We start from the raw sequence: 21,648 nt of genomic DNA on the forward strand, positions 1-21,648 counted from the left end.
GTGGTCCTAAAACCATTATTCTGGTTTGACCCTCAAATGGGCTATTACACCTGTTCTGATACAGCTTGAATCTGGTAAGGAGTTTATGGTGTACAATGATGCGTCACATGTCGGTTTGGGATGTTCATTGATGCAAGATGGTAAATTTGTGGCTTATCAGTCCTGTCAGCTTAAGACACATGAAAAAAATTATTCGACGCGTGATCTCGAGTTGGCTGCGGTGGTTTTTGCATTGAAAATCTGGATGCACTATTTGTATGGTTAGAGATGTATTATCTACACTAATCACAAGAGCTTCAAGTATCTCCTTACCCAGAAGGAGTTGAATCTTAGATAGTGGCGATAGATTGAGCTACTCAAAGATTATGACTACACGACAGAGTATCATCCTGGTAAGGCCAATGTGGTGGCCAATGCTCTAAGTCGTAGAGCGATGACTAATTTGAGAGCGATGTTTGCTAAAATTAGTCTGTTTGTTGATGGGATTCTATTAGCTAAGTTGCAAGTTAAGCCAACTTGGATTGATCAGATTCGAGTTAAGAAGTTGGGGTATGAGTATTTGGGAATCAGGTTTCGTCAAATTGAGAATGGTAGTACTTCAGATTTTGGGCTGAATAATAATGGTGTTCTGTGATTTTGAGGTTAGATTTGTATACCGAATAATTTTGATTTGAGGTAGTCGATTCTGAGGGAGGTGCATAGTAGCCTTTATGCTTTGCATCTCGGTGGTAATAAGATGTATCGCAATCTTCGTGAGTTGTACTGGTGGCCGAGTTTAAAGCGTAAGGTTACGAATTTTGTTGCTCATTGTCTGACGTGTCATCAAGTTAAGGCTGAGCATCAATTGCCTTCAGGATTGCTACAGCCCATTAAGATTCCCTTATGGAAATGGGAATGAATGACGATGGATTTAGTTAACGGGTTGCCCTTGACACCTACTAAAAAAGACTCTGTTTGGGTCATCATGTATGTTTGGGTCATCGTGGATCGGTTAACCAAGTCCGTTCATTTTATTTCGGTTCAGATGGACTTTTCTCTGTAGAAGTTAGTGAAGCTTTATATCTCCAAGATAGTTAGACTGCATGGGGTTCCTGTTTCAATTATTTCTGATAGAGATCCTCACTTCACTTCTCGGTTCTAAAAGAAATTGCATGAGGCTTTGGGTTCGAGATTGGACTTCAGTACTGCGTTCCATCCTCAGACCGATGGTTAATCTGATAGGGTGATTTAGATACTAGAGGATATTCTTTGGAGTTGTGTTGTTAATTTCTGAGGTAGTTGGGAGGATTATTTGCCACTAGTTGAGTTCGCCTACAATAACAGTTTCTAGGCTGGCATTTAGATGGCACCTTACGATGCCTTGTATGGTCGTAAGTGTCGTACTCCGTTATGTTTGACTAAGTTGGGTAAGCATCATATTTTGGGTTTTGGGTTGGTTTCTGAGACTGAGGATAAGGTCAGACTGATTTGAGATCATCTGAATACGGCTTCTGATAGACCGAAGTCTTATGCAGATCTAAAGAGGAGAGATATTAAGTACTTTAGGGGGGACTTCATCTTTCTAAAGGTTCCTCTATGGAAGAAAGTTTTGAGATTTAGTCATAAGGGAAAGTTAAGCCCTAGGTTTATTGGACCGTATCAGATTCTAAAGCGTGTGGTACCGGGTCACTTATCAGTTGGAGCTACCTCCAGAGTTAGACCGTATTCACGATGTTTTTTCACATCTTAATGTTGAGGCGGTATCGGTCTGACCCATCCCACATTGTCTCTGTTGAGGAGATCGAGGTTAGACCAGGAGAAGCCAGCTTAGATTCTGGATCGTGATGTTAAGGCTTTGAGGAGGAAGCCCATTCCATTAGTGAAGGTTTTGTGGCAGAATCATGACACTGAAGAAGCCACTTGGGAACCTAAGGACTCGATGCGTCAATAGTAGCATTATCTGTTCTGATCAGGTAAATTTTGAGGTCAAAATTTCTTTTAGGGGGTAGAGTTGTAACGCCCTGAATAATTTGCTTTTGTTTCTGTAAATACCTAACACAACTGTGTATCTGCTTCAGTGCTTAAGTGTTCTGGGTATGCGTGAAAGGTCTTTGGTTCAAATCCCATGTTGGTAAATTTTCTTATTTTTGATCCAAGCCTTACCCTTTTAAAGTTGGCTTACATAAATTTTTTTGTTAATTAGTATTAGAATGAGCCTATTGGTTCAAGTGGTAAGGGGGTTATTGTGTTGGAGGTCCTATGTTCAAATTGATGCGTAAGCAAGGGAGTTTATTTTTGCTCCGATTGTCTGAGATTGTTTGGATAGAGATAGAATTCTTTAGTGGTTGTGATTGAGAAGATAGTGAGGAGTTGGAATGTGGAGAATTATCAAAATATTTCATTTTTTATTTTTATTTTTTTCACAATTATCCCTTATCTTTTTTGACGATCTCTTTCTATGAGTAGGGAAAAAAATTCTTTCTTTTCCTTGTTTCTGAAATTCTGTCGAAATCATGTCAATTAGTCTCGATTATTCTGGTTCGTCGGTGTTCTTTGTGCATTCTGGTAAGTGTGGTAACTATTATGGGTTAAGGAATCGTTGAGTAATAGGGTTTCTTTTGTGTTTAGGAGAGGATTAATATGTTGAGGCTTCTAATCAGTGTTGTAGTGGTACGAACCACTGTTGTCCATTCGAAGGTAAGGTTTTTTTTGGTTTTAAGGATTATCTATTTCGTGGTGGTTTGATTTGGTATCAATGTAATCGGCTAATGTAGTATTTTATCGATCAATTATAGGTTCTGGTGGTCTTGGGATTGCATTTGTTGCAAAAACATACCAGGTGTGTACCTGAAACATGAAAAACTGAGTTTCGAGAAAAGCCAAAAATGGCTATTGTCGACGCCACATGAGCGGGTGGCTGGCTGTGTGGGTGGCCGTGTGTAAGACACAGCCATGTGGTCGACGAAAGCATGGTCGTGTGCAAGACATGGCCGTGTGGTGGCCAGAGTGTGGCCATGTGAGCCACACGACTAGGCGAAGTTGGGGGTGTGGGCCACACGGGCAATCCACACGGGCGTGTGGGCCCACACAGGCAAGCCACACGGGTATGTGGGCCCATAATTTTGAATTTTTCCCTAGGGTTACAAAGGTTGTTCCGATTGACTATGGGCCTACCTAGGGTCGGTAAGGGCTAACCAAACCCTAATTTTATGTGACTTAATATTCTGGTAGTATGCTCTAAGTAGGACATTACTATGCATGATTGTCTATTCTGCTATCTGTATATCTGATACTGTACATAAGCATGTTGAGCTTGTCTAGTATGTTGTTCTATATCTGTTTTCGTTTATGATTTTGGGGTGGCATTTGTATATGATGAGGAATTTTTCTGTTCGGCGATCATCGCCTATATTCCGGAAGCTTGGCTACACATTATCTAACATGTGTTGTAATGGCAAGATATGGTGTGTAGGGATGAGTGGGTGTTTTTAACCACACATGGTGTGTTGGGATGGTCGGAGTTGATGTGTAGAGGATGGGGCTAGGATTCTGTATATCTGATCTATATATCTGATTTTGTTTACTGTATCTGAAAAGGGCATAAGCCCGATACAACATCTGTATGTTTGCATGCTTAATTCTTTTGGGTTACACACTGAGTTTATGAAAACTCACATCTATTTGTTTATTCTATTTAGGTAATCCACAGACTTATGCAGATCGGAGCAACGGAGACTCAGCGGTGACCACTCGACCGTAAACAGTTTAAACTTGAAAATTTATAGCTTTATTTATGATTTTGTTTTCATTCAAGAGTTTGTAATTTCTGAGACTCTCTGGACTTTATGATTTCTAACGGTTGATTTTTGGATTGTAGATAATCTGCATGCAATGGTAAAATATTTTATGAAAATGACGGTTTTTACACAAAAAGAGGTTTTTCTAAAAATACGAATCGGATTTCTAAAATGAAATGGGTTTGTTAAACTTCCATTGTAAAATAAGTTTTGGCAAATAAACCAATTAATTAACGTTTTCGAAAATAGTTATAAAGTATATGAGTTAATAAACTGAGATGATTTTACGTAACGACTCCGTTTTCTAAACCCATTCTCTATGAAATCTCCGAATTTGGCCATAACGTCTAGGTCGGGTTTGGGGTGTTACACAAGCTTTCCATGTAACACCCCTAACCCGTATCCGTCCCAGAATAGGGTTACGAGGCATTACAAATCAATACACATCGTTCACATACATAACATATACAATCATAATCAAAATCCATTCATATCAATCACATTGTCCCTTATAAGGTCCTACGAGACCTTAAAACATGCTTAGAAGTGGTTCGGGACTGAACTGATAACATTTGCAAAATTTGGGAGACTTAGAAAATTTTCTTTGATTTAAGTGTCACAAGCCCATGTGAACTGGCCGTGTGCCTCACACGGCCACCAGACACGCCTGTGTCATAGGCCGTGTGAAAACAGGGCATACATACTGACTTATACCACACGACCGAGGACATGCCCGTGTGCCATGGTCGTGGAAAAACTGGGGAGGTTACTGACTTGGGTCACACGGTCGACCACACGCCCATGTGCCAACCCGTATGCCACACACGGCCAGTAGACATGCCCGTGTGTCTAGGCCATGCCAAAATTTTAGGGTATGCTGATTTTTATTTGAAGGGTAACCCAGGGGACACACGGCCGTACTGCATAACCGTATGTCGCAGATGGCTGAGACACATGCTCGTGTCTCTGCCCGTGCGGACAAAAATAGGCCATTTGTAAAGCCAATTTGCCACCCTTTTCTCATTCACACAAAGTAACCAAAAATTAGTACTAATTCAACACATAAATAGGCAGCCAAAACATGCCAATTCATAAATATATCATGTCATCTATATTCAACCATATCAACTACTTGATTCCATATTCAAAAACATACAAAATCAATATACCAAAATCATCAATCTCATATGACTACTAAATGCATTTACTTATCAAATTATCATCTATTTCATGGCACAAATTGCACCATATCTCCATCTCAAAATAAAACCACAATATGACAATATTTCAAGCATTAACACATCATCTACTAATTAACGAAATAACAACTATTTGGCTATATCAACAACTATGACAAACATACCAAAATAAGCCATCATATAAGGCATTATATACATCACATGCATATGACTTGTCAACATATAAATCAAGCCAACTCAAATGGACATACACATCACCATTTACAAGCCAAATCTCATGGCTAATATCATGACTCAAAACATACCAAAATGACACTAGCCTATACTTGCCATATACCATCTATACAAAGCTCCAAAAGTACAAACAAGTAGTCGATAGTGTGATGATGGTTCCCGATGATTCCTGATGTCCGAGCTAGCTTCGATAATTTATAAAACATGGAAAGAACACATAAAGTAAGGTTTAAAAGCTTAGTAAGCCATATAAAAATAAAGCTATTATATGAACTTTTGCATTTCAATTTAAATATGCTAAACATAATTAATCACACACAAGTTCACAAACCTTTCTCATTGAACACATATTCAATATCTTAATCTAATTCATCATTTATTTCACTTCTCAATACTCGTATGAATCTTATACGTACCTGAGTCACTTAGCTCATTCACATATTCTTTCTCCATGTAACACCCCTATCCCGTAACCATCACCGGAATAAGTAAGGGGCATTACCAGACTTGTAACTCATGACAGAACGGTAAAACTTTTTTTTTTTAGATCATTCATTTGGATAAACACTAAACACAGCCAGGGATAATATGTAAACTTCTATAAGTAAACATTCAAAAGATGTCATTTTCGCATGGCTTATATACAATAACCAAATTATTCTTTCGCTACTAGTCTATTCTATACATGCCATAAGATAATCCAATCTCATGGCTACCGTAATGGTAGATAGTGTGATGAAGTGCTGACGATCCCTGAGCTAGTAGTCAGAATCCACAACCTATAGACCAAAAACATGAACGAACAGAGTAAGCTTTCGTAAGCTTAGTAAGTTTTAAGCAAAACGATAATTTTGTTGAATTAATGACGTTTTTCACATATACTTAATCTAGATAAAATCTCATTTGACCCAATATACCTAACCAAAATTTCACATAATTTAATTCGCTTTTCTTTAGCCCTGAGCTTTAAGTCGCAAAGTGTTTTCATTCAATATCTTTGATCATTCATTTCAACTGTTCGATGAAGTTAATCTAGAGCTTCATCTCGAACTATAATATCAATAAACGCATCACTTAACTCTCACATATATATACTTTCGTACAATAGTGATCTAGATGATCGAATATTTCCAAAGCACATTCTTCATCAACTGAAGATGGATTCACATGGTAAGCACATTCTTCACCAATTTACAACTTTCAATAATCCTTTCCACTTGTTCATAATCACATCCATATTTTCAAGTATTTCAACATGACAAGTACTAAATTTCTGTAGGCACCTAAAGAACCAAACATATTCCTTATTACATATACGTAAGTTTACAGAATATAATCCTTACCTTGTACTGGCACATCTAGTTGAACCCAACCCGTACTCAAATCATAAGGCCTTTGGGCAGAATATGCACTAATACATAAGAATATTTCATCCCATACTTCATTATACAAGCATACCATTACCAATTAGATCATTCTTATATTTGAAGTTATAATATTGATCACATTTACATACCTTTTTGATACTAATAATTCACTTTGAAATCAATCCACCGACGAGTAAGTAATACGTACCTGAACATCTTTAAATACGTAATACTTATTTGATGGTAACTTACTGCAGATACTCAATATCAAAGTTTTACTTGAATCTTCGAGTCTTCAAAACCCGGATATAGTACGAGCACGAAGCATACAGACATTAATTCAGAATAATATTCCCGCATAAAGCCTACGGGATCTTAACCCGGATATAGTACTGGCACAAATGCCCTTCGGGACTTATCACATTTATATACTTTCACATCCATCACATTGGCCATTTAGCCTTATCACATATATACACCTTCACATCCATCACATCGGCCATTAGGTCTTATCTCATATATACACTTTCACATTCATCACATTGGCCATTCGGCCTTATCACATATATACACTTTCACATTCATCACATCGGCCATTAGGCCTTGTCACATATATACACTTTCACATTCATCACAATGGCCATTCGGCCTTATCTCATATATACACTTTCACATTCATCACATTGGTCATTCGGCCTTAACACATATATACACTTTCACATTCATCACATCGGCCATTAGGCCTTGTCACATATATACACTTTCACATTCATCACATTGGCCATCCGGCCTTGTCACATATATACACTTTCACATTCATCACATTGGCCATTCGGCCTTGTCACATATATACACTTTCACATTCATCACATTGGCCATTCGGCCTTGTCACATATATACACTTTCACATTCATCACATCGGCCATTAGGCCTTGTCACATATATACACTTTCACATTCATCACATTGGCCATTCGGCCTTATCACATATACATATCTTGTACATCAATTTCATCATAACAAAATTGACTAGGTATACTAGTCATTTACGGCTTATAGCTTCACTTTAATACGGATTTGGTACTTTGATTACCAATATTTAATCGATAGCTTATAAGCAACTCAAATAGTTTTATTAAGGTTTACAACATAATCACAAATTCAGCACAAGCTGTTTTTCCTGAGCAACAGTCATTAAATTATTCGTAAATGGAGCTACGAAACTCCAAATGAAGTTCCGTTAATTTTCCCTGAAAATAAACTCATACATATTTTATCCAAAAAATTTTCAGAATTTTTGGTTTGGCAAATTAATACCAGATTTTTCTTAAAGTTTCCCCTATTTCACTGTTTGACTATTCTGACCACTCTTCACTACGAATAAAATTTCTCATTGTAAAAAATTCAAAATATGTTCTAGTTTATTTCATTTGAAACTAGACTCACTAAGGCATCTAGCATATAAATTTTGTATTTTAAAATTTTTTTTACAATTTATAATGATTTTCTAAAAACAGAACAGAGGATTACAGTGTCATTCTGCACTGTCTCACACAACTTTAAATATCTCATTATCGGAAATTCCTTTGCTTACACGGTTTCTTTTATAAGAAACTAGACTCATTAAGCTTTAATTTCATGTTTTATTCAGCCTCTAATTCAAGTCCATAAATTTATGGTGATTTTCTAAAGTCACGTTACTGCTGCTGTCCTAAGCAGATTATTTCAAATTACACTTAAATTTCCAAGCTCAAACACTTAAGAACTTACCATTTGAGCTTAGAACATATCATGGCCCATCATATCTTATTAAATCAACTCAATATGTTCTATTATGATTGAATTTACTCAACGTTTAATCACTTAAAACTTACCTCGGAAGTGGTCGACGACTAGATATCCACGGCTATTCGTTTACTTTCTCTTTTCCTTTATCCGACTTTGATCCTCTTTGCTCTTAAGCTTAAGTGAAACAATAGATTGGCTTAGGTACTTAACTAATATTATTCACTTGACAATCACATTTGGCAATCACATATCATTTTCAATATGTATTAATTAATAAAACATGCCATGACTCGATTTCATGCTTATTTAATCTATATCTAATTCACATTCACAAGCAAAGAGTCACTTAATTTATCATTCTTTCTTATACAAGAATTTAATCATACTGCCAAATGTCCTTATGTGTACATGGTACATACATAAGGCATACATATACATAATTCATATTCATTCCATTTAAGTACTTAAAACTTACAAAGGAATCAAACTCAAATACTTAAGAACCTACTTTTCAAACACACCTATAGCCGAAACATATGTATATGAATATAAGATTTTCCCTCATTTGAAGAAAGCAAAAAATACATAATTCACTCTCTCACATACCCTTTTTGCACTTCACATTATCATATCCATTCAACACTTTCACTAAGTGTAGCCCAATATCTTATTCAACAACTAATTCGGAAACACATAAAGAACATCTCAATTTATATTCATTCAAAATCAAGCTAAAACTAAATTTAATTACTCAACTTAATATGCGGCATTTATCTACCAATTCAAATGACAAGTTGAATTCATGGTCGAATGCAACAATCAACCCAATTACATAATCAATTTATCACTTAGGTGCTAATTTGAATAATTCTCATACAACTATTATCAATACACATTAATTTTTGTATAAGCCCCCACATTGCCGATTTTCACAATCAACATAGTCACAAGGGCTCACCCTATCCACTCAAAGTTCAATTCACCAATTAAGCAAATGCTATTAATGCTAAGAAATTTTTTTTTTTACAATTTATCCTAGTTTGCCGAAAGAAATTATGCCCTAATTCATGCCCTAATTCATGAACTTAAACAACATTGGCCAACTTTCCAAGCTCATTTGAGCCATCAAGCACATTTAGTTTGTTCATACTCAACTAGAATCAATTATCCTCCCAAAATCATCAAACATACAAAATATACCCCATTAAGCTCATGACCGATTGCTACATGCTTCATGAACACAAAAAATTTCACATGGGTCTTGTTGCAAGCTTCAAAACCAACCAAAATTCACAAATTTTCAAAGAAAATAACATGAACCTTACCTTATTTGAAGCCTTCTTTTGCCGAATGCCCTAAGCTCAAAGGTTTCTATTTTCTTTCTCAACTCACGGCAAGAAGAAGAAGAAATGGCCTTGTTATTTTCACCTCAAACATATTTTATTCATTTATTTTATTAACTTTTATTATTTCTATTTTATGAAACCATTTTCTTTAATATAAACAAATATATTATTAACATTATTTACTAACATACAAAGCACAAAATGCCAAAACAAAGTCATCATTACCTTCCACTAACATTAAAAGGGGAAATTTGACATGCAACTCCACTATTTTGCATGCCTGAATCAACTAGTCATCACACATTTCCCCATCATACTTTCAAAGTTTACTACTAAGCCCTTTTTAGTGAAATTCACATTTATAACTCTAAGTTAAAACATCAAAAATGTCACACATGAATTAACACATATTATAGGCATCAAAATGAATATTAAATTATTTTTATGTCTCGGTTTTGTGGTCCCGAAACCACTTTCTGACTAGGGTCAAATTAGGAATGTCACACTCCACTTGACTTTTCCCGTTGAACCATTTGAAATCGTTAAGGATACTCGGAATCACATAAAGCTCGTACAATGCCATATCCCAGATATGGTCTTACATGCTATCACATATCGATGCCACTGTCCCAAGCAGGGTCTTATAGGAAATCGATTAACGATGCCAATGTCTCAGACATGGTCTTACATGTAATCTCAATACAATGCCAATGTCCCAGACATGGTCTTACATGTAATCACATCTCGGTAACCTAATGTCATGACATTCGTATCCTATACTATTCCTAAGGTTCGTAGGAGACTTTCGGATATCGCAACTCTGTCGATTCTTGCTTGTAATTACTCATTCAACATTCATAGCAATTCAATGATAATAAAACATATATAATTCAATTCAAATACATTTATTTGCATATAAACTTACCTCGTAGTCGAAATAGAAGGACTGGATCGACTATTCGATAACTTTAGATTTCCCCCGATCTAAATTCGATTTCTTTTGTTCTTAATCTATATACATTCAAAATTAGCTCTTTTATTCATCAACACATTCAATTTAGTCTACAAACATATATTTGGGCATTTTTGTACTTTGGCCCCTAAAGTTGCACATTTATTCAATTTAGTCCCTATTTCATAAGGACACAAAATTCAAAAAATTCAATATAACCCATGCTTAGATGAATTCTCTATAGGTACCTAGCAGCCCATATTTTTCATTTATTTCACAATTTAACCCCTCAATTTACCTTTTTCTCAATTTAATCCCTAATTGACATTTTTATCAAAAATCACTTAAAAAAACATGAAAATCTATCATCTAACTTCCATAATTCATCATCAACCAACACAAATCTCATAAAATCAACAATGGAACTTCACAAAATCATCAACAAATTCAAAAATTAGGGCATGGGCTAGCTAGTACTCAAAGCAACGATCACAAAAACGTAAAAATCATCAAAAACCGAGCAAAATACATACCTTAATTAAGCCACAGAAATGCCGAATGGTTTAAGCATTTAAACCCTATCCTTTTCTTTTATTTTTGGTTCAAAAAGATGAGAAAATGATGAACCAATTTGTTATGTTTTATTATAATTAACTTAATTATCAATTTCCTATTTTAACCTTTAATAATAAACATATAAACCACTTAATATAAGGCCATTTATGTCCATCTCCAATATCAATGGTCTAATTTCATCATATGGACCTCCCATTTAATAAGTCATGGAAATTAAGCACTTTTAACTTATAGCATGCTACTTTTGCATTTTACGCGATTAAGTCATTTTCTCGAATTAACCACTTAAACGATAAAATTAGCTCAAGAAATTTTCATACATACATATTCACATGCTATAAGCACCAAAAATAATATTAAAATAATTTTACGACCTCATATTTGTGGTTTTAAAACCACTGTTCTGATTTAGCTAAAATCGGGCTATTACAACTCTCCCCCTTAGGGAATTTCGTCCCCGAAAATCTTATCAGCAAATAGGTTTGGGTATTGCTTTCTTATAGCATCCTCGGGTTCCCACGTAGCTTCTTCAACCCCGTGTCGATGCCACAATACTTTCACTAATGCAATTTTCTTATTTCTCAACTCTTTGATCTCATGAGCTAGAATTCGGATCGATTCTTCACTGTATGATAAATCTAATTAAATCTCAACTTCGGTCGGAGAAATAACATGTGAGTGATTAGATCTGTATCTTCGTAGCATCGATACATGAAACACGTTATGAATCTTTTCTAACTCAGACGACAATGCTAGCCGGTAAGCAATCGGTCCAACTCGCTCGATAATCTCATACAGCCCGATGAATCTCGGACTCAACTTTCTTTTCCACTGGATCTGAGTATTTTCTTCCATGGTGAAACTTTCAAAAACACTCTATCCCTGATCTGAAACTCAATATCTTTCCATTTCAAGTCTGCATAAGATTTTTGTCGATCTGGTGCTGCTTTCAAACTATCACAGATCACTTTCACTTTTTCTTCAGTCTCTCTAATCAGATCAACCCTGTGAATTTTATTCTCGCTAAGTTCAGTCTAGTACAATGGTGTTCGACACTTTCAACCATATAAAGCTTCGTATGGTGCCATTTTAATACTTGATTGATAACTATTATTATACGCGAATTCAATCAACGACAAATATTTTTCCAACGTACCTTCAAACTCAAGAATACAACATCTCAATATATCCTCGAGTATCTAAATAAATCGCGCAGATTGAGCATCCGTCTGCGGGTGAAATGCAATACTAAAATGTAGTTCTGTACCTAGTGTATCTTACAGTTTCTTCCAAAACCTCAATGTGAACCTCGGATCTCTATCTTAAACAATAGAAATAGGTGTTCCATGTGATCTCACAATCTCGGAGATATATAACTCAGCTAACTTTTCAAGCGAATAGTCTATTCGTACCGAAATGAAATGAGCCAATTTTGTTAACCTGTCAACAACAACCCAGATCGCATCTTTCTTTCTCAAAGATAGGGGTAAACTCAAAACAAAATCCATAGTCACTTTATCCCATTTCCGCTCGGGAATCATAATTGGCTGCAATAAACTAGACGGTACCTGATGCTCAACTTTAACTTGCTAACAAATCAAACATTTAGAAATGAATTCTAAAATGTCTTATTTCATGCCATGCCACCAATAAAGATGTTTCAAATCATTATACATTTTCGTGCTTCCAAGATAAACAGATAAACGACTACTATGTGCTTCATTCAAAATCATCTGAATTAACTCTGAATTTCTCGGAACACATATTCGGCTTTTGAATCTTAAACAATCATTGGAATTAACTTGAAACTCTGAATCAAGTTTCGAATCACATTGAGCTCGTTTTGCTAACATTTCATTACTAACTTTCTGAGCTTCGTAAATCTACTATATAAACAACGGTCTTGCTTTCAATTCAGCTAAAATCGATCCGTCATCAGATAAAGCCAACCGAGTATTTATTGCATATAAAGCAAGCAAAGATTTTCGGCTTAAAGCATCAGCAACAACATTTGCTTTTCTCAGATGATAGTCAATCACTAGCTCATAATCTTTTAGTAATTCTATCAATCTCTACTGTCACAAATTCAAATCTTTCTGAGTCATCAAATATTTTAAACTCTTGTAATCTGAATAAACATGACATTTCTCACCGAACAAATAATGATGCCATATTTTCAATGCAAATACAATGGCTGCTAACTCTAAATCATGCGTCGGGTAATTCTTTTCATGCGGCTTCAACTGTCTTGTGGCATAAGCTATGACTTTGCCTTCCTGCATCAAAACGCAGCCTAGACCATTCAAAGATGTATCACTAAACACTACAAACCCTTTACACGGTTCTGGCTGTACTAACACTAGAGCTTCAGTCAAAAGAGCTTTCAACTAATCAAAAATTTTCTGACATTTCTCAGACAATTCAAACTTTATATCTTTCTGAAGAAATCTCGTCAACGAAGTCACAATCATTGAAAAGCCTTTCATAAATCATCTATAATATCCCACTAGTCCCAGAAAACTGCGGACCTCAGAAACATTTCTTGGAGGCTTCCAATCTATAATCGTAGATTTCTTGCTCGGATCGACTCGCATACCTGATGCTGATACAATATGTCCCAGAAAACCAACTTCGTGCAACCAGAATTCACATTTGCTAAACTTTTCAAATAACTGCTTATCATGCAGAGTCTGCAATACAATTCTGAAATGCTCGGCATGCTCGGATTCATTTCTCGAATAAATCAAAATATCATCTATGAACAATAACAAATTGATCTAGGTACGGTCTGAAAATCCAGTTTATTAAGTCCATAAAGACAGCAGGTGCATTCGTCAGTCCGAAAGGTATAACCAAAAATTCATAGTGACCATACCTCGTTCTAAATGTAGTCTTTGGCACATCAAAGTCTCTAACTCGCAACTGATAATAACGCGATCTCAAATCTATTTTAAAAACACTATAGCCCCTTCAATTGGTCAAATAAATCATCAATTCGTGGTAGAGGGTATTTGTTCTTGATCATCACTTTGTTAAGCTGTCTCTAGTCTATACACATTCTCATCATGCCATCTTTCTTTTTTACAAACAATACGGGAGCACCCTAAGGTGAGAAACTCGGTCTTGCAAATCCTCTATCAGTTAGTTCTTGCAATTGAGCTTTTAATTCTTTTAATTCTATTGGAGCCATTCTGTACGGATCTATCGATATCAGCGTTGTACTCGGCATTAACTCAATGCCAAACTCAACCTCTCGGATCGGTGGTAAACCTGGTAACTCTTCGGGAAATACATTCGTATACTCACACACAACTGGCACAAATTCGATCTTCTTTTTAGCCACTTTCATATCAAGCACATAAGCAAAATAAGCTTTGCAGCCCTTTCTCACATATTTCTGAGCCAATATCGATGAAATCACTACTAGTAAGCCATTCAGATCATCTGACTAAATTCAGATAATCTCTTTATTCTGACGTCTCAGATCAATCATTTTTCGTTTACAATTCACAACAGCATCATGCAACGTTAGCCAACCCATACCCAGAATTATATCAAATTCATCAAATGGTAACAACACCAAATCAGCCAGAAAACAGAAATCTCGAATCATTAACGGACAATTCTTGCACACTTTATCAACCAACAGACACTTGCCTAAGGGGTTCGATACTCTAATTACAAATTTAGTAGACTCTACAGGCAAAGTCTTACTGGATACTAAATTCACAGATATATATGAATGAGTTGATCCTAGATCTATCAATGCAATAACTTTAGTATTATAGAGAGTAAACGTACTGGTGATAACATCTCGAGATGACACTTCTTCACGAGCGCGAATAGCGTAGGCTCTTGCAGGTGTTCTAGCATCAGATCTCGCAGTAGTGTCTCGTGTCGCACCTCTACCACCGCTCACATTTCTCGTCTTTCTAGGTGGTCTACCTCTAGCTGTAGTATTACTCAGCCTCATATTTTGTACTGTATCTTGCTCAGCCAACTCAGGACAATCACAGATAAAGTGATCCAATGATCCATATTTAAAACAAGCCCTATCAATCAATCTACAATCATCGGGATACCGTTTACCACAATGTTTACATTCAAGTCGGTTAGGTCTTGCACTCCCAACACTAGCTATCGAAGTAGCTGGAGCTTTGAAGCTCAACTCACTCGATCTCTGTTTGAATGTCCCACAGATGCATTGGAACGATTAAACAAGTCCTAGAATTTCTTCGATACAGACTGATAAGATTTACTTGTTGATCTCTTTCTCGAATCTCTTACTTCAAAATCAGCTTTTCTCTTTTCTTTACTAAGATCCTCGGCTTTACAAGCCCTCTTAATTAAAACAATGAATTCTTTGATTTTCAGAATCCCAACTAGAAGTTTTATATTTTCATTCAACCCGTCAACGAACCTTTTGCACATGATCTCTTCAATAGACACATATTCTTGTGCATATTTGCTTAATCGTACAAACTCTCTTTCATACTCTGTCACCATCATCTGACCTTGTTTCAACTCTAGAAACTCTTTATGCTTCTGATCGAGAAATCGCTGACTTATATACTTCTTTTGAAACTTGGATCGAAAGAATTCCCAGGTAATTCGTTCTCTAGAAACCACCGATGTCAATGTTTTCCACCAATGATATGCATTATATCTAAGCAAAAATACTACACACTTGATACATTCATCAGGAGTACAAGACAATTCATCAAATACTCTGATTGTGTTCTCGAGCTAGAATTAAGCCCTCTCAGCATCATCAACTGTAGCCCAAAACTCTTTGGCCCTGTGTTTACGTATCTTATCCACTGGCGGCTTACTCAATCAAATCGGATCTAACACTTGTGGCACAACTGGAACTTGTTGAGGAATAGGTGGGGTGGAGGTTGTTAAGCAACCGAATTCGTTCGAAAAAACTCTATGATCCACTCACTCATCATTTGGAAGAAGGCTTGCTTAGCCTCTCCCCCTTGACTACTAGAAATCGACTTAGAATTAGCCAGCGCTGCCCTTTGAGCGGGAGCGGGCGCATTACTTTCCACATCATTAGGTACGGCTCGATCGTGATCCATTTGCTACATAAAAACACATTTTAACTGTCAAGAATCATCACAGTATCGCAATTCATATATATGGCATGTATAGCTAGACTCTCAGACGCTACTAGATACTAATAAAATGTAACACCCCTAACTATATCTGTCGCCAGAATAGGGTTACGAGGCATTTCTAATCAATACACATCGTTCACATACATAACATATACAATCATAATCAAAATCCATTCATATCAATCACATTGTCCCTTATAAGGTTCTACGATACCTTCAAACATGCTTAGGAGTGGTTCGGGACTAAACCGATAACATTTGCAAACTTTGGGAGGCTTAGAAAATTTTCTTTAATTTAAGGGTCACACGCCTATGTGAACGGTGTGCCTCACACGGCCACCAAACACGGGCGTGTCCTTGGCCGTGTGGTACAAGTTAATATGTATACCCTATTTTCACAGGGCCAGTGACACGAGCGTTTCTGGTGGCCGTGTGAGGCACATAGCCTGTTAACACGGGCGTGTGACCTTTAAATCAAAGAAAATTTTCTAAGTCTCCCAAAGTTTGCAAATGTTATCGGTTTAGTCTCAAACCACTTCTAAGCATGTTTTAAGGTCTCGTAGGACCTCATAAGGGACAATGTGATTGATATGAATGGATTTTGATTATGATTGTATATGTTATGAATGTGAACGATGTGTATTGATTGGTAATACCTCGTAACCCTATTCTTGCGACGGATAAGGGTTAGGGGTGTTACATTCCAATCCTATTTAGGTATATCAATGTCTTCTTTTTATCAAGGTTTTGCATTTACTTTTTTTTTATAGAAATGTAATCTATTTTCTCCGTTCAAAATGGGTCTGTTTATTTTTAGGTGAACTTATGATTCTTTTTCTTAATTTTTTTTTACTTTGGGTTAAATTGATCTACATAAATCAATTAAGAGAAAATGCTATGGAAAATGCTTTCAAATATTTTCATCGAAGAAAATAAAAGTTTTTCTAAATTTTGATGTTCGTAATGCTTTGATAAATGATAAATGACATGAACATTAACATTAAAAATAGTGGCTTGTAAGATTGATATGGTTTGTATTATATATATGGATGATGGTTAATCTTTAGAAGCATGAATTTATGGCTGCTACACAAACACGGACAAAGAAAGCCTACTAAACTCAGTTGAGTTGATTAACTGACTGAAAATGTCTCGGGTAGGTTTTTTCAATTTTCCCCTAAAGTTGGTTCAGTTTTGGTTCCATAAAAAAGGAAAAGTCAATTAAGTCGATTTTTGGTTTTTTTGCACTGAATCGATTGCCTGATTGATTGCTTACCCCAATTGGAAGGTAAGATGACCAAGCGATTTGTGACACCTCACAATTGACCCCGACCACTGGATTCGAATATATGATGACACATTATGTTTCTGAAGCAACTTAGACTATCATAATCCAATTACGGAATAATTAAGCATATAAACATGGGATAATTTAAAGCCTTTTCAATCTTGAATATAATTATGCTTTATCGATGTTTAACAACCTCACTAAGTAGGTCTCGGGGATATACAGGCTTAATATACTTTAAAAGTTGGTTAAATTCGACCGTTAATTCCTATACTTGACAAAAGTTATTGATTTAGTATCTATACTTTAATTTGATCAATTTTAGTTCTTATACTTTTCGAATTGGACAATTTTAGTCTCTTTCCTTTTTGAATTTTGAAATTTTAGTCCTAACCCAAACAATAGTAGTTAAATTCGTTTGGTTAAATTCAATTACTAGTTCTGCACTATATGTACAGTTGTAGATTTAATCAATATTTTCTAATTGGCTTATTCTAAGCCCTTATACTTTTTCAAATTTTGAAATTTCAGTTTTGACACAAATGACCATTATTAATCAATTAATTGAATTTTTAGTGAGTAATATGTAGAAATAACAAGTTGGTATGGCATTACACATATGACAATATGTTTGCAGTATCAAAATTTGGAAATAGCAGAACTTAATCAAATGAATTCAAAATTTATCGTTTGGTAACTATTGAAATTTTAAAATTCGAAAAGTATAGGGGCTAAAAATGACCAACTTAAAGTATAAGGCCTAAATCCACAACTTTTACAAAGTACAATGACTAATAGTAAAATTTAACCTTAAAAGTTAGGTTAAATGCTGCTAGTTCCTGTATTTTGCATTATGGATTAAGCCTTATACTTTAATTTGGTCAATTTTAATCCAAATTTCAAATTTTCAATCCTCTCCTAACGATTAAGTTAAGTTTTGTTATCTCCAAAATCAGATGTGTCAAACATATTACTATGTGTTTTTCATATATTACCTACTAAAAATGGAGTTAATGGTTTTTACGACTATTATTTGCGTCAACACTAAAATTTCAAATTTGAAAAGTACAGAAATTTAGAATGATCCAATTAGAGAATATGTACCAAAACTACAATGGTATGTATAGTATAAAACTAGTAATTAAATTTAACCAAACAGATTTAATTGCTATTGTTTAGATTAGGTCTAAAATTTCTAAATTCAAAAACTACACGAACTAAATTGGTCAACTAAAATTGACCAATTCGAAAAATATAGGACTAAATTCATAACTTACACAAAGTACAGTGACTAATAGAAGAATTTAACATAAAAGCTATGGTTGTCTGCTATCTAATTCAAACCAGATAAAATTCGTGTAAATTCCATTCTGTTAAAATAAAAGCGTGAACAATTGATGCCTCCACCATTGGATTTATAATACCAACCTCAACCTGCCACAAAGACCTCACCTTCCATTAAAGGTGATCTACAATTTGCTCTTACTCTTTGACATGCTTCCTAATGCCTTGGCCTTCTCTCGTAGAACATATTTCTGCGTCTTTCCAGTCGAAGTCTTGGGCAAATCCTGGAAAACCACTGTTCGAGGAGCCATGTAGTGGGGCAAGTTATCTCGACAATATTTGATAATTTCATCAACACTGGCTTCGTGACCGTCCTTCAACTTTACAAATGCACAAGGTGTCTCCCCCCAGTAATCATCTGGTCTTGCCACCACAGCTGCCTCTAGCACAGCTGGATGGCTGTACAGCACTGATTCCACTTCAATGGAGCTTATATTTTCCCCCCCAGAGATGATTATGTCCTTGGACCGGTCCTTGAGTTCTATGTAACCATCAGGGTGTCTCACTCCCAAGTCCCCACTTCGGAACCATCCACCATTAAAAGCATCCTTCGTTGCTTTTATGTTTTTAAGGTATCCATTCATGACAGTGTTGCCTCTAAACATAACCTCACCTATACTACTTGCATCAGGTGGCATACTCTTCATAGTTACAGGATCTTTAACATCGATTTCCTCTATACCAAGATGATTCAACCCCTGCCTAGCCTTGATCTTAGCCTGTACGTCTCGAGGCAGAGAATCCCATTCTGGTTTCCAAGTGCATACTGTTCCTGGACCATAGGTTTCAGTCAGGCCATATGAATGAACCACTCTAAATCCCAGTTCATCCATTTTGAAAAGTACATGAGGTGGTGGTGGTGCGGCTCCCGTCATGATCACAACTTTCCCTGGAAGACGTCTTTGGTTGCGAGCTAGTGCATTTATTATCATGTTCAAAACCGTAGGTGCACCACCCATGTGAGTCACCTTGTACTTAGCAATATTAGAAAATATTCCTCCCGCAGAGACATTTCTTAAACATACATTTGTACCACCTTGAGCAGCAACTGCCCATGTAAGACACCATCCATTGCAATGAAACATGGGAACAGTCCATAAATATACAGGCATTGAGGCCATCTCATTGAGAAGAATTGTGGCTAGAGAATTGAGATAGGCACCTCGGTGGCTATAAATAACACCTTTTGGGCTTGATGTCGTACCAGAAGTATAATTAAGCGAGATGGGTTCCCACTCATCTTCTGGTCTTCTAATATCAAAATCTAGTTTCCCCATTGCTAATAAACTGTCATAGTCCAAGTTTGCAGATGTGGAGTTGGAGTTGCTCCTGGAAGGAACTTGCCGATCATGATCCGGGATCAAGACTAGTTGGGGCAGCTTAGCACTCGTGTTGGATAGTATTTTCAATGCTCCCTCTGCAATATGGAGGAATTCGTAATCTACAAAAAGGAATTTGGCTTCTGAATGCTTCAATAACACTGCCACCATTGAGGAATCATGACGTATATTGAGTGTACATAGAACAGCCCCAGCCATCGGAACACCAAAATGAAGTTCATACATCGCTGGAACATTTGGGGCTAATACAGCAACCTGCTCTCAAACAAGCAAAGATCACCTTGGCATGCAGTAATAAGGAAAAAACTATAGATGTGAAAAAAAGATAAAATCAAGTTCGAGAATTGAAGTATGGCCTATAGAAGCAAATCCGTTTAATCCAAGCTTAGAAAGGACAATAAATAACATATTTGAACGAATATCACACATCCAATGCAGAGGAAGAGGGAGAAAACACCAGTAACACAACCTCCAAAACCAACTCAATTGGAATATAATTCAACACCAGTAACACAAACTGGGAATGCAAGTTTCCCGGATTTGAATCCGAAAATTTAACAGCCAAATAACTAGATTTAAAAATTGAAGTCTTGGGCTTTGACAAACAAGTCTAAAAAAAACAGAAAATCACTGGATTGAAGAAAGCTAAAGCTCATAAATGGCAAGAAAAAAAAATAGTGGTAGAGTAGAGAAAGGAGGCAAAAGAGAGAATTACCACATGACGAGGGGCAATTCCCAGCTGGGCAAGCGCAGAAGCGAGACGAACGCACCTCTGACGAGTCTGTTTCCAGGTATACTTGACATCACCGTGGACAAGGGAGACAGAGTCTGGGTAGATAACCGCGGCGCGGTCCAAGAAGGTGATCGGAGTCAAAGGAACGAAGTTTGCAGAGCACTTGATTGAACCTTCCATATCTCCTTCAACGCTTCCGTGGGAGATTTAGTAATGTAAAAGATTAATTAGTGAGTGAAGATAGGATTATTGGATTGATCCTGGACTGTGTACTCCTTGCTTTCTGGTAATAAAAGGACAGGTAGAGAGAATGAATCAAATGCCAATCTCATTTTTAGTGATTTTATTTTTTTACTTTGAGTTATGTTTCTGTTACCTTATCACTATCATATAAACTATCAATGACAAAATAAAAGAGAAACGTCAATGTCAAAGTGCGTGTTGCATTTTTTTTAACAGGAATAAATTTTAAATTTATATATGAATTATAATTTATTGTATAATTATATATAAATTTTTATTTTGTATAATTTTGTACAAGAAATTTTAATTTTATTATATTTTTATAAATTATTAACATAAT

The 21,648-nt window shown here is 36.0% G+C and overlaps 1 protein-coding gene across 1 annotated transcript; it reads right to left on the reverse strand.

Moving 5' to 3' along the window:
* Positions 1-18,789: 18,789 nt before the first annotated feature.
* On the reverse strand, positions 18,790-21,447 carry LOC107951297 (probable acyl-activating enzyme 1, peroxisomal). Its single transcript, XM_016886295.2, has 2 exons — positions 21,048-21,447; positions 18,790-20,587 (listed from the first exon to the last, which is right to left on the reverse strand). The coding sequence occupies exons 1-2, from the start codon at positions 21,243-21,245 to the stop codon at positions 19,118-19,120; spliced, it is 1,668 nt and encodes a 555-aa protein (XP_016741784.2). The 5' UTR covers positions 21,246-21,447; the 3' UTR covers positions 18,790-19,117.
* Between the last annotated feature and the right edge of the window lie 201 nt (positions 21,448-21,648).

Source organism: Gossypium hirsutum, chromosome A02 (assembly GCF_007990345.1).
Source record: "Gossypium hirsutum isolate 1008001.06 chromosome A02, Gossypium_hirsutum_v2.1, whole genome shotgun sequence".
In the NCBI taxonomy this organism is placed as follows: domain Eukaryota; kingdom Viridiplantae; phylum Streptophyta; class Magnoliopsida; order Malvales; family Malvaceae; genus Gossypium; species Gossypium hirsutum.

Excerpts from the sequence above, each read along its gene's own strand:
- LOC107951297 (XM_016886295.2), bottom strand. The coding sequence starts at position 21,245 with ATGGAAGGTTCAATCAAGTGCTCTGCAAACTTCGTTCCTTTGACTCCG. Across the intron at positions 20,588-21,047 it reads GAATTGCCCCTCGTCATGTG|GTTGCTGTATTAGCCCCAAA; the intron begins GTAATTCTCTCT and ends GTTTGAGAGCAG.